The 14,687-nt window shown below is 41.9% G+C and overlaps 1 protein-coding gene and 1 pseudogene across 1 annotated transcript in view; one reads left to right on the top strand and one right to left on the bottom strand.

The window, feature by feature from the left end:
* OCA2 (OCA2 melanosomal transmembrane protein) overlaps positions 1-14,687 on the top strand; it is a 406,012-nt gene that overhangs the window by 84,460 nt on the left and 306,865 nt on the right. Inside the window, exons 6-8 of the mRNA XM_029951989.1 lie at positions 5,154-5,314; positions 7,194-7,276; positions 8,636-8,789. Of these exons, the coding sequence (XP_029807849.1) occupies positions 5,154-5,314; positions 7,194-7,276; positions 8,636-8,789 (398 nt within the window). The remainder of the gene's footprint in view (positions 1-5,153; positions 5,315-7,193; positions 7,277-8,635; positions 8,790-14,687) is intronic.
* On the bottom strand, positions 6,357-6,480 carry LOC115303065 (annotated as a pseudogene).

The following is a 14,687-nucleotide window of genomic DNA, read 5'->3' on the forward strand; positions in this document are numbered from 1 at the left end:
CTGCCCATCCTGGGCTGGCCCGTTTTCAAATCTCCCCCATTCGCCCACACTCACTCAGGTATCCTTGAGGTTCTATTCTTTCTGGAGTCCGTATTTTCTCCTTCTGCTCTCGCCGATGAGAGTAATATCCTTCTCAGTTCGATAGATGGGGTGGACGGAGTTTACCAAGCTCCCTTCCTCTCTGCCATCTTGGGCCCCTCCTGTTTTTTTTTTTTTTTTAATCCACTCTGCTACCCTATGTAGTTTCAAAGGAGGATTTAGTGTCTTTACATTCAGTGTTATTATTGAAAAATATGGGTTTAGAGTCATTGTGTTTTCTGTCGGGTTCATTCTTGTAGTGGTGTCTCTGGTTCATTGTATTCCTTGCAACATTTCCCTCATAGAGTGCCTCTTAGGATTTCTTGTAGGCCTGGTTTGGTGGTCATGACTTCTCTCAATTTTTGTGTGTTTTGGGAAACCTTTATCTCTCTTTCTATTCCTCATGACAGGCTTGCTGGATAAAAGATTTTTGGCTGCATATTTTTTCTTTTCATCACTTTGAAGATTTCCTGCCATTCCTTTCTGTCCTTCCAAGTTTCATTAGATAGGTCTGTAACCACTCTGAAAGGTTTTCCTTTGTGTGTTAAGGTCCGTTTATCCCTAGCTGCTTTCAGAATTCTCTCTTTGTCCTTATATTTTGTCAGTTTTACTATGATATGTCATGTTGAGAGTTGATTCAAGTTATGTCTGAGAGGAATTCTCTGTGTCTCTTAGATTTCAATATCTCTTTCCTTCCCCAGATTGGGAAAGTTTTCCACAATAATTTGATCAAGCTTCCCTTCAGGACCTTTTTCTCTTTCTTCTTCTTCAGGAATTCCTATGATACGGATATTGTTCCATTTGACTGTATCATTCAGTTCTCAAATCTCCTTTTGTTCTCCTGGATCAATTTCTCTCTTTCTCAGCTTCCTCTTTTTCTATCACTGTGTCTTCTAATTTGCCTATTTTCCTCTAATTTGCCACTTCAATCCGTGCAGTGGCTGCCTCCATTATATTATCCACCTCATGTGTAGCATTTTAAAACTCATCACAGCTATTTTGAAGGTCCCTAGTCTTTGTATCAATAGCTTCTTGATTATCTTCCATGCTTTTTTCAAGCCTGGTGATTAATTTTATGACAATTGTTCTAAATTCTTGCTCTGTTATGTTGCTTATATTGTTTTGAGCAATTCTGTAGCTGTGATTTCTTTCTCAAATTTATTTAGAGGGGAGTTCTTCCATTTCATCATTTTGGCTAGCTTTCTGTCTCTTGTCAGTGTTAAAAGCTTGTTATGCACTCTGCATCTGTGTGTATTGCTATATTAAAGGAGGCTCATTGATTGTTCAGGGTCTGTTTGTTCAGTAAGTGTTCTTTTAATGCTGTCTCTTGGTTTCTCTTGTTGTGCCTTTGATTATTTTATTTCCCTACTCAGTGATATTTGGGACTCTCTGTCAATGGTACTTTGGCTTGTTTCTTGCAGTAGCCCTGAAAAAGAAAACAGACAGACAAACACACAGGGAACAAAAGCACACAAACGCACAGACAAATCAAGCAAACAAGCAAACCAAAAGAGGAACAAAAAGGAAAGAAAAGAAAAGAAAAGAAGGGAAAAGAAAAGATAAAATCAAAGGTGGGGGGACAAAAACAACAAAAGGCTAAGGACAGTCAAAAGCATAAAGCCAGAAATTTCAGCTACAAATATAGAGTGGGTTGGAGGCAGTGCTGTTGGAAAAGCATATACAAAGAGAGAAGTAACATGGTTTTGGAGGAAGTAATATTGAACATTGACCAGGCAGAGAGACTAAAAGGCATAATTCAGAGAGAGAAAGATAAGAATATGGTAGGAGGTGAAGAGAAACAAATGAAGATAATGTTACCCAAATAAACTATATAGTCTGATTATTACAGAAAGAGATAGAGAAATAAAGGTAGCATCAAAGGAATAGATTAAGTAAGGTTGGTTAAGCAAACCAATCTCCTGCATGCTCAATCAAGTGGAGGTGAGAAATAAGAATGAGATAGGGGAAAATATATCTGAATAGCAAGACTTGATCTAATCAGGCAATGCATCAATGTTGGTCTGGTCCCAGGCTTCGGTAACAACAACAACAACAAAAAAGGCTGCTCTCCATCATGGATGGGCGTGGTTTGTGGTTTGGAGCATGCAGGTCTCCCCTCCACTCAGGTCCTGTGGGCTGATCCCCAAGTCCCACCTTGGTGGTTGAGGGGAGAAGAATGGTTATACCCCAGTCCCTTTTCGAACCAAGCATTGTAACCTACTCTTTTGGGTGGGCCAAGTTGTATTTCCCAAGCCCTGCCCATTTTTCAGATCCTAGTCCACGCATTTTAATGATACTGCCTGAAATGTACTTCCGCAGGCAGGTGGCTGGCTTCCCAGTCATGAATCGAGTAGGGAGAGTAGGGGACCAGTATCTCCTGGCGCTGCCTGGGATAGGGGCATCATAGCTAGAAAGAAAGGATCTCTGTGCACCCTGGGGTTATAGATGGGATGAAAGGATCCCTCTCCATCCTGGGCTGAGGTTTTTCTCTTCTCCAGAGACTGCTCTATGAGCATTTTAAGCCTCTCTTTCTCTTCCCCTTGTCTCTCTGTGGCTCCCTGTGGCTCTCTGCCTCTTTCCCCATCTCTCAGCAGCTCTCCAAGGCTCTCTGTGGACCGGGCTTCTTTCCCTCCGAGCCTCCGGGTTCCGGCCTGTTTTATCTTCTGCAGTTCACACTTATGCACCTATGAGGCTGTCTTCTTAGTGGTCTCTGTCTCTTTTCCTCCCAGACTCTTACAGATAGAGTATGCTTCAGTCCTTCTTAGTTTGATAGATGCGGGCCAGTGAAAAGTACAGAGCTCCCTACTTCTCTACCCTCTTGCCTCCCCCTGATGGCAGGAGACTTTTTTGATGCAGTCAGAGGAAGGATGTAATTTCTCTCTAATTTCTCCATGCCCCACCTGGCGAGGACTCTGGTCTAGGTTTGGAGGATTTCAAGGATGAGACTATAAACAAATATTTATTTTACTAATAAATATTTATTAATAAAAATGTATTTACTAATAAATATTAGTAAAATAAATATTAGTAAGATAAATATTTGTTGGGGAATCTAATGTGGTAAGAACCACAGAAGTAGAGAAATGAATAAGATATAGTTACTTCTCTTGAAGAGTGAGACCAGTTGGGCAGAGAAATATAAAACAAACTACGATATGGTATGAGTCCAATCTACAGAGGATCCACAGGAGTCATAGATGACAAGCAAAGATTTTAGGAGAGGAGAGCTTGAGTGAGATGGTAGAAGTTATTCAGATTTGGAGAAGGCATTTGAAGCAAAGGCAGGGTACTATATGCTAAGAGAATGGCAGATAGTTCAACATGGGTGCAAGGCAAGGATCGTAGCTGCCTGCAGGGTGAGGCACGATTAGAGGTTCCTGTTTTCTGGGATCTGGAAGTAACAGCTGACACCAGAGCATCTTAGTGGCCTTTGAATCCCAACTGCATGGTGGGCATGTAGAAAGACAGAGAAAAGGAAGGGTGGAAGTACATGTGGTCCTGTGTCTATGTGATTTTGTGTGCACTCCATGTGGTTAGTTAATTACATGGTTGTGGTTGTTATATCGCTGTCTCCCAGAGGTCATGAAATCCCCTCCACCCGCAGGTTTTTATTCACTTATTTCTTAGTATGCAATAGATGTTCCACAAACATTATATCTGAGGGAGAAGCCACTGCGTTTCCAATATTAGCCTCTAGGTAGTGCTGTTCCACTTCCTGGGTTTCTTCAAGGTCTCTAGAATCCTTTCTGAACTGAAATATTTCTTCCCACCCTGTATCTTGTGTTTGTCCTGGGGAAAGACAAGGACAGGAGTAACTTTGGTGTGGCAGAAGCAGCAGTGTCTCTTTGGGCCTTTTCTTGGTACATCTTGCATCATGTGTGACTTAGTTTTCCATTTGTCCTTGACGGAACCCAAGTAGCAGCATAGGTATGTGGAGAGGTGGAGAGGCTTTTCAGCCAAGTGCTGGGGACAGCTGCATATTTTGGCCTCTCTTAGAGACAACAGTGCTGATAAAACACTTTCTTTACCAGGAAGTGTGTGTATAATAATTAAAAAAAAACTAGTATATTTTGCTGGAGGAAATAGATAATGAAAAAGGTTTAACCATTCACCGGCACTCAACACTCAATGCAAATCATGTATGTACTATGGAAACAGTGAAGTTATGCCTTTCCCTAAGTCTGTTCCACAAACCAACTGTTTCTTTTAGGGTTTTAAGGAAGAGTAAAGGAATTGTCTTCTGAATGCTCCTACAACCAGTGAATGGCTGCTAAGACTGTTGAGACCTCATACAAAACATAGATTACATTTTCCACCTATAACAACATTCCTTTCTGGATCAAAATGACTAGGCCAGTCTCTTTGTAGAATCCATGTCATATCTTCCAGGACCTTGCAGCAGAGGTCCAGAGTAGAGAAGGGCTGAGTAGAGAAGGTGCCTGTGTTTGTGCAACACCCAAATGCAGGAGGAAAGTGCAAAAGGGCAAGCCTGCAGTGAGGAGTAAGTTCCATGGGAATTATATTTTGTGTGGGGGAAAAGCCTCTTTTTCTGATAATTCTTCCCTGATCAAGACCCCTTCACACACTTTAAAGTAATTTATCTTTTCTCACTTATTGAGATGACTTCAAAATTCTTATTTTCAGTTCTCTTTCTGATTTCTCATTCTACAAATAGAGACCTGGCACCTGAGGATTTGGGCATCAGTGTATTGTTCAGTCATGCAGCCATCCTGTCTACTAGCTCACTGTGGGTCCAGAAACTTAGACAGGTGTTCCATGTTCGCTGCAAAAGTAGAAGAAGAGATATTGGTAGGATGGGGAAGCACTGCCACTTAGAGGTTAAACCAGAGGATTTGAAACACACACACAATCAGATGTTGCAAAACCAATGCATCTGTCAGGAACAAGGTGCTGAAGAAATAAGGAGTGGTAAATGGCTGCAGTACAGTTGGAGGAAATGGCCTGAATATGCATTTCTGTATACACCTCCTGAGGAGGCTGCTCACTGACTGGGTGTGTGGGGGCATTTTAGGTCTCTCTCCCTTGCTTTGTGGTTCACCTTGACTTTGCCTCAGCTTCAAACCTCACCAGCCGTGCAGATTCCACACTGCTCCAGGTGGACCTGGCAGGGGCCCTGGTGACCAGTGGCCCAAGTCATACTGGGAGAGAAGAACATGTCGTGGTGGAGGTGACCCAAGCTGATGTTTCGGGCTCCAGGCGGCGGCGGCCACAGCAGGTTACACTTAAAATTTACTTAAAAGGAATTGTAAAAACCTCACTTCATGTCTTAATAAACTGACTTCCTTTTGAATGGATTTGATGGGAAGCCATATGGCAATGACACCATTCTTAGGCAAGTCCTGTTTTTTCCTTCGTCTTTGAAATTCTCTTCTCTCCTTTTGTCTAAGACAATTATAAAACTCTTGCAATTTCAGTAAAATCAGGCTTGTGAGGTTTCTTTTCTTTTTTTTTTTTTAATTCAGATGACTTTACTGGGAAATTCAGGGAGATATTATATATTTGAAAGTAGTTTTCTGTTGTTAAATCACAATTAAACTTGGGCCTTACCTCATGTTATAGAAGATACACCACAGTTCCTTTGGGTTTGTGAACACTTAATTAGGTGATTAAGACTTGCATGATTTCCTAAACCTTCTGTTTCTAAAGTGATAGGCTCTTGTACTTAGTGTGTCATAGACCACCTTTAGTTTTCATCCTTGAAGGCAAGGAGGCCCAGTAGTGGTGTTGTCACCATGGCCCATAACCAGACAAGGCCTGGCCCCTCTCTATGCATCTTGACCTATACCCTCAAGTTCTGATGACTCCCTGGGATTCTCATGGTGACTTGTGTATGAAGTTCATGGGTTTTCCCTATTAAATCAAGAGAAGGAAACCCTGCTGATGCACAATGCTGTGTCCTCCAAAATGGAGCATCTGATGGATTTCTACACTCTCTTATTTTCCTGCCATGTAAAGCAGGGTCCACAGAGCAAAGGCCTCATTATGAATGACGCTGCAATTTCATGGACAATGGTCTATGAAGCACCAAGGGGTTGCCTTGGTGGTGGTCTTAGGATGTAAACTTGGCTTCCTTGTGTGTAGTACACAGCCTGCTGGCAAGGGCTACTCAGTAAAGATGGGGTGGGAACACATCTGCCTACTCTGTCTGTAGGTCTTGTGTGGAAGAATATGTGACCCTTTGCAGCCTGCTGACATAGCTTCCTGCCCAAAGGGCTGTACTGAGCTTCTCTGCTCCAGTGCCCACACAGAAATCCGGCTCAGAAACATGAGGAACACAAATGTCTTTTACTACTAGGCTTTTTCTGATACACTCTTTCCAATTAGCAATAATCGCACCTCGGATAAACCTCATTGGCTACGATACTGCCACTGCGCAAAGCTGATGACACACTCTTTCCAAATACTGAAGTTTTTTAAGAGAACTTATGAACTCTCATTCATGCTATGACTAATTTCAGAGTTCCTATTTTCATTTACTTTATGGTTTGTGGGCAGCAAGGCTCCTGTCCTCCCATTGAAGTTTCCCTAGTCCCTCAGCTGCCCCAGCCAGCCCCCACTCTCTGCTCATATCTGGTCCCCTCATCTGGTTTCTTCACTATCCTGCTCAGGACAGGAACATGTGGTGTGGATTTTCCCACAGCAAAGGAAGCTTCATCCTTGGATCCTGCCTCTCATGGGTTCCTGTGACATGGGTGTTGAGACTTTTCTGCCTTTAGTTTGCGAGCAGGAAGCAGTTGTAAGTAAGCATTTTGCATGAGTTGCCTCAGGGTTCAGAAGATTCCAAGTCTCTCATAAAGTGCAGTGATTTCTTTTTCTCATAGTAAATCATATGGCCATCTATACCTTTGTATCTTATATACTAATTCTGTATGTGTACTTCTATATTCTTTTTCTCTAAAAGCCCTCCATGTTGTATAAATTTCCAGTTCCATACAACTTGGATATGCTCTAGTATCAGAGATGTGGGAGTTGTGTATAAAGTCCTTGCTTTCCTCTTTTTCTCCTGATTCTAAACAAACACCTGCACTGAATAGCGGTGAATCCCAGGTGCTGGTTCAAAGCCTTACTGTGATATTACATTTTAATTTTTACAGGTCACTCAGAATTGGACAGTATTTTTAAATCCAAGAAGAAGTGAGCACTTGGTGGTGAGCAGGACCTTTGAGATACTGAGCAGGTGGGTCTCAGGTGATCAAAGTTCTTGGGGGTAGGTCTTCTGAGACATGTTCACTTAAAAATTTTGACCTGTTGGACTTCAATTTTTGGCACAAATAGCCAGATCAGTTTTGTGGCTAGAAATGGATGCTCAAAGTGGGGAGACTGTGGACATGAGGGATGTAGGAGGGCATCATAACCACAAGTGTCAGAAATGAGGTTTGATTTCAGGGTCCATTTTGAAGCAAATGGTATTTTATAGTTGATGCTTTAGTTTCATTAGTATTATGAAGCTCTAAATGGGGAATTCCAGGAAATTTTAGGATTCTTTCTCTTTTTCTTTAAATGCCACTCCATATTATATCTTTAGGAGTTTGCTAGGCCTGTCATAGCAAATATCGCAGACTGCATAACTTAAAAAGTAGAAATGTATTTCCTCAAGCGTTCAGCAGGGTTTGTCTTTTCAGAAGCCTCTCTCCTTGGCTTGCAGATGCCTTCTAGTCCCGGTGTTTTCACATGGTCTTTTCTGTGTGTGTGATTGTCTTAATCCTTTCTTATAAGGACACCAGTCATATGGGATTAGGGACCACACTAGTGATTTCATATTAACTTAATCACCCCTATAAAGACTGTCTCCAAATATAGTCACATTATGATATAGTGAATTTTGGGAGGATGCAGTTTGAGAGAGAACAAGGGGCAGAGAGAGAGGGAGAGAAAGCATCCCAAATAGGCTCTACACTGTCAGTGCGGAGCCTGACTAAAGGCTCGAACTCACAAACCATGAGATCATGACATGAGATCATCACAACAGTTACTGACCGAACTTTTAGAAAAATGCTTTAGTTTCACCATGTCACATACTGTTAATTACATGGATGCTTCTTGTTCCAGGTACTTTTCTCCATCATCTGTGACAAGCTGTCTATATGTTCTCAGGTTATGTTTGGCCCTTTTCCAAATCACTCACATGTGAGAATGGTTGACTTTGATATTTGTTAGCAGGTAAAGCAGTCAGTGTGTGATGAAGAGAAAGAGAAAATTAAAGGGCTAGAATCAATGTGAAAGCCCTTGCTCCTTGTTAATTGTTGGAGTGGCACCTGCCATGAGGCAGACACAGCCAGATGGGGGCTGAAGGGCCTACATTAGATGGATCTGACCACAGGGATGCTGTGTCTGCATCTCACACTACTCATATGCTCTCCGAGCACCTTGTCTACCAGGTCAGGCATTGGACTAAAGCACTCTGAGATCAATTTGGGCTTTTTTTTATGGCCATGGATACCTTGTTTTGGGAAAGACAGCAAAGAAACAAGCACTAATTGTTGACATAGGGTCTGGTTTCCCTTACCAGTGTTAATATCTTTGCTTCATTCTACAGAGATACTGTCTCTATCAGCATTCGAGCCTCCCTCCAGCAGACCCAGGCTCTTCCTCTTATGATGGCTCATCAGTACCTCCGTGTAAGCATAGAAGCACAAGTGATCATTGCTGTGGTCATCCTTGCTGGGGTATACATGCTGATTATATTTGAGGTAACTTTCATGTCAGCTCTTTTAGATTTATCTGTGCTCACAAGTAAGTGTCTTTCAACAGGTGGGGGCTCTTGGATGGGCTCAGTTCTTTTTTTTTTAAGTTTATTTATTTTGAGAGAGAGCATGAACAGGGGATGGAGAGAGAGAGAGAGAGAGAGAGAGAGCGAGCCAAGCAGACTCTGCACTATTAGCATAGAAATAGCCTGACATAGAGAGAATCTGATGTAGAGAGATCATGACCTGAGCTGAAATCAAGAGTCAAATGCTTCAAATGGCCAGATTTCATTCTTTCTCATTGCCATGTAGTACTCCATTGTGTATATATACCACATCTTCTTTATCCATTCATCAGGTGATGGACATTTAGGCTCTTTCCATGATTTGGCTATTTGTAGCAAAGTGGATGGACCTCAAGGGTGTCATGCTAAGTGAAGTAAGTCAGGCAGAGAAGGACAGATACCATATGTTTGCATTCATAGGTCTAACAGGAAAAACCTAATGGAGGACCATAGGGAGGGGAAGAAGGAAAGAGAGTTGGGGAGAGAGGGGGACACAAATCATGAAAGACCATTGAATACTGAAAATGAACTTAGTGTTGAAGGGGAGGGGGAGGGAAGAAGGGAGTGATGGTCATGGAGGGGGGCACTTGTGGGGAGGAGCACTGGGTGTTCTATGGAAACCAATTTGAAAATAAACTACTATTAAAAAAAAAAGAGTCAAATGTTTAACTCACTGAGATACCCAGGTGACCCTCAGTTCTGCTGATTTTTAAAAATTTATTTATTTATTTTGAGAGAGAGAGAGAGAGAACAAGGGGCAGAGAGAGAGGGAGAGAGAGAATCCCAAATAGGCTCTGCACTGTCAGTGTGGAGGCTGACTATGGGCTCTAACTCACGGACCATGAGATCATGACCTGAACTGAAATCAAGAGACACTTAATTGACTGAGTCACCCAGATGCCTGCCCCTCCCTCAGTTCTTCTTCCTAATCAAACTGCAATGGCATCTTTCCTAAAAATGAAAATTTCCACCATTCTACATAGAAAATTGATCTTTACTGGAATATTTGCTAAATGTTGACAACTGATACATTCAAGATGAGCTTTGGAAGGCCCCAGCAAAAGTTTACCTAAGAAAACCGAATATGTCCATGATTTTCTCACCCTCATCCTGCTGCTCACTTGAAATGTGATCCTGAAGGAGCAAGTCCATTAAAATGTCCCCTACTTGCATTATAAGAATGTATATGTTATAGAGACTTGAGAGACCTTGGGCTATGTGGGGGGAAGGGTTATTATCTGTTATGCTTATCAATTCAACTAATGATCCTTTTTACAAATGATCTTATGTCTTATAAATTCCATGTTTTTGGGAAACTAAGCGTGGTTCTACCTTTAATACTTAAGGAAAAGTGCAGACCCTGCCTGGGAAGGCTGGTTGATTTAATTGTGAAACCAGATTTACTGCAACACATTGATGAGAACCTTGGGCTCCAGTAGGTTGAGCCTGGAAGGTCAGTAGAGGATGCGATTCTAAAGAAGTATTTCTTGAGTGTAGGATAGGTATGAGAAATGCCTTGGAGTTGTTAAGAAAATGACTTGCAGGAGAAATGACCAGGAAAGTTCCAGGAGTTTGCCATGGTTGTCTAGTGCACGTGGTGAGGAATGTTGGCTCCAGAAAGTTGAGCCCTAAATTGTCCAACAAGGTCTAGTTGTTATATTGGTCAATATTATCATGTTTCAGGATTCCCTTGGTCACCTAAACACTGTGATTTTTTAGAAGAATTCACAGTCTCAGAGGCAGGTCTGCCCTATCTGGGCTGTGATTTGTTTATTATCATCACCAGCAATGGAAAATTTCCTAATCAGGAAGTGTGGATGAGTACAAGAGCACGGTTCTGAAAGGTCTCTTTTCCCAGAAGGGGCTACATAGAACATGCTTTTTTCCCAACAGTGGTGTTTATGCTCAGGGAAGCCTATTTGAGACTCAGAGCCCAAGGGTTTTGATGAGGGCTTGTCATGTAGGCATCCTGAGCCCACCAAAGTCCTAGCCTCCTGAAAAGAAAGCAAGTGTTAAACATAAATCACATTTTTATGCAAATATTTTGGGTATGCTAGTATAGCAGAATGCAATGCTCTGAGCAACCTTATCACTCTATATCACAAGGAACATTCTGAAAGCCAAGTAACCAGATGCCAGCCAAGGGCCAACCCTGGAGCAGAAACCTCAGGCCTGCTAGGTTTTTTTTTAATTTTTTAAGTCTTTACTTTAATACCATCTAGTTGAAAAATTCTTTTCCTTTGGTTCTGTAGAATGTTCTGCATCCTGGATTGGGCTAATGGACTCCTTATGGGATTCTTATTCTATTCTTTTTATTTCCTATAGACTACAATTTATATCTGAAACCTTCAGGTTTTATTTCGGGGCCCTTGTATTTTACAGGTGTTCTGGGAGTTTGACTTGCCCCAAGGAGGAGTGTGATGTCTAGATGTCCCGCACTGAGTTTAGGTGATGGCAGCCTGGCCCAGCGCTTATCAAGTTTCCTGTGACCTTTGCTCCTAATGGTTTTAATATCCAATAGGGACCATTAGCATTTCCAATGAATTTTCTAATTCTTTTATTCTATCTGCATTTATAAATTACTCATTCTGTACTGAAGAGCTTTCTCCCTCCCAATTTCATTAATGTGAAACATACTTAATGCCAGAAACACAAGATAAATTATTTTTCTAATTATCAGTTTTCAATGGTGTCCCCTGAACTTATTTTTTGTCTGTCTCCCATTTTCTGAGTATCATTTTGAATTTATGGGTTTAATAAATTCAATGTACTTTAATCAGTTACAGTCTTTAGTAATTAATAAATACAGCTTAATGGCAATTTATTTTTGAGAAGACTTCTCTGTTATTCTAGAATTTGTCTTTTTTTGTATAATTGTACAACCTTTCAAAATTACATAATTGCAAATAGTTATTAATCTTTCATTAATTAATGGATGTTATTAATAGCCATTCAGAAAAAGCTTTTCCCTTATTCCAACAGCCATGTTGAAGTAATAAAAGTCCTGTAAAGAAGCAAACTCAACATGACTTCTATCCTGGCAGAAACAAAAAGTAAACTTGTGAGAAGAAACTAGATACATTAGCTCAGTGATAAACTCACTGAGGCCACCCTTTATAAGTCAGTCAGGTGAACTGCTGCCCCTCAGAATAAGGCATCACTCCTCTGCTGCTCCATATTATAATGTACCAGCTATATTATCTATCAAAAACCCCTTTTGTTGTTGTTTTGAAATAATTACAGAATCACAGGGCATTGCAAAGAAATGTAGGGAAGTCCTATCCATACTTCCCCAGCCTCCCTCAATATTAATGTGTTATACAATTATGGTTTAATAATATCAAGACCAAGAATTTGGCATTGGTACAGTTCATAGAGTTTATTCAGATTTAAGTGGTTATAGAAGAGGGCAGAGCAGTATGAAGACCCTGAGCTTGTCTTGTCCCTGAAACACAGCTAGATCAGCATCAAACCATTTTTGAACACCTAAGAAACTGACCTGAGGATTAATGCAAAAAACCGCATCATCTGAACCACAGAACTTGGCAGCTGTGTGGTGTGGAGAGGTGAACTGGGAGAAAGAAAAGCTGCAGAGCTTTGGAGGGTAGGGAGCTGTTTTCACAAAGAGAGGACAGAAAGTGAAAGAGAAAAGGGGAGATTGGAGCACATAGAAATCCTGCAAGAAAAGCACTCCCCACCCCCAAAAGTACCTGGAGAGAAAGAGAGGAAGAAAGAATGAAAACGCTTGCAGGGGATTGGACAAGAAATCTGTTCCCCCAAACCCCAAAGCCAGGAAGAAGAGAGAGGGTTTTAATACAACCAGGATTTTATGAACAGTGGAGTGCAGAGTCTGAAGTTCTGGAAGTGCTCTGATGAGAAAGTAGGGTGAATCCTTAGAAGCAGGCCATGCAGTCTGAGGGGTCTGTGTGCCACATGGGGAGAAGCTGTTCTTCTGCTTGGAGTAGGAGAACACTTGATAGAGAATATATGGCCTCCCTGTGGGCAAAAGTCCTGGTGGACTCTGGAGAGCAGCCATGTTTGCTGTTATTGGGACAAAGATTCCAGAGTGTGGCAAAACCTGGCCCCAGCTGCATGTTGATTTGCCATAAACTCTGAGCCTCTGATGCTACATGATCACTGGAATGTTTTCTGGTACAAGCTGGCTCCTGGCCATTGCTCTGCAAGACCCACCCCCAGAGAACTGGCACGGGTCTCTGAAGTGTGGGGTTTTGAAACAGCCCCATCTGAGATAAAGCTCTGGAGGGAGGCACCACCTGGCAGGTGGACATGGACAAAGTAGAGTCAGGGAGTGGATAGAGACCTGAGACAAAGGAGGGTGGTTGATCATGGGTCAGTGAGAGCATAAAGTTCCTGTGCCAGTGCCAGAAACTAAGGAGCTGGTTGAAGCCACTTTCACCTCTGGCACATGCATGAGCATGCACCTTTGCACACTGGAATCCACTCCAGTAAGCTAATCAGTGCCACCAAGTGGAGAATGGAGCCATTACACCAAGTCCCATCTACCTGCGACCTCCAGGCACATCCCCCAGAAGACTACCACAAATCCTTCCCACCTGCTTATTCTACAGACTAGTGTGCTTCAAAGATTCAGTTCCCAGGGGAAACTGGTTGTAATTAAATCTGGTTTCCTTCTGCTTGCTGGTTCTTTAACTTGTTCATTTTCTTTTGTTTTTGCTTAAGTTGTTTTCATTATTTCTTTCTTTCTTTTTCTTTCTTAGATACAGAAAGGGCAAATTCTTTTTTTCTCTTTTTCTTTTTTAAATTAAAAAATTTATAATAGTTTATTGTCAGTTTGGTTTCCATATAGCACCCAGTGCTTCTCCCCACAAGTGCCCCCCTTCATGACCATCACCCCTTCCCCCCTCCCTCTCCCACTTCAACCCTCGGTTTGTTTTCAGTATTCAATAGTCTCTCATGATTTGTGTCCCTCTCTCTCCCCAACTCTCTTTCCCTCATCCCCTCCCTATGGTCCTCTGTTAGGTTTCTCCTGTTAGACTTATGAGTGTAAACATATGGTATCTGTCCCTCTCCACCTGACTTATTTCACTTGGCAGGACACCCTCAAGGTCCATCCACTTTGCTACAAATGGCCATATTTCATTCTTTCTCATTGCCATGTAGTACTCCATTGTATATATATACCACATCTTCTTGATCCATTCATCAGGTGATGCACATTTAGGCTCTTTCCATGATTTGGCTATTGTAGAAAGTGCTGCTATGAACATTGGGGTATGTGGGCTCCTATGCATTAGCACTTCTGTATCCTTTGGGTAAATCTTTAGCAGTGCTATTGCTGGGTCATAGGGGGAGTTCTATTGATAGTATTTTGAGGAACCTCCATACTGTTTTCCAGAGCGGCTGCACCAGTTTACACTCCCACCATAGTGTAGGAGGGTGCCCGGTTCTCCACATCCTCGCCAACATCTATATTCTCTTGATTTGTTCATTCCAGCCACTCTGACTGGTGTGACTCAGTGTGGATTTGATTTGTATTTCCCTGATGCTGAGTGATGCTGAGTATTGTTTCATGTGCCAGTTGGCCATCTGGATGTCCTCTTTGGAGAAGTGTCTGTTCAGGTCTTCTGCCCATTTCTTCACTGGATTATTCGTTTTTTGGGTGTAGAGTTTAGTGAGTTCCTTGTAGATTTTGGATACTAGCCCTTTATCTGATATGCCATTTGCCACTATCTTTTCCCATTCTGTCAGTTGCCTATTAGGTTTTTTTATTGTTTCCTTTGCATTGCAGAAGGTTTTTTTCTTGATGAGGTCCCAATAGTTCATTTTTGTTCTTGATTCCCTTGCTTTTGGGGATGTG

The sequence above is a fragment of the Suricata suricatta genome, chromosome 9 (assembly GCF_006229205.1).
Source record: "Suricata suricatta isolate VVHF042 chromosome 9, meerkat_22Aug2017_6uvM2_HiC, whole genome shotgun sequence".
NCBI lineage: Eukaryota > Metazoa > Chordata > Mammalia > Carnivora > Herpestidae > Suricata > Suricata suricatta.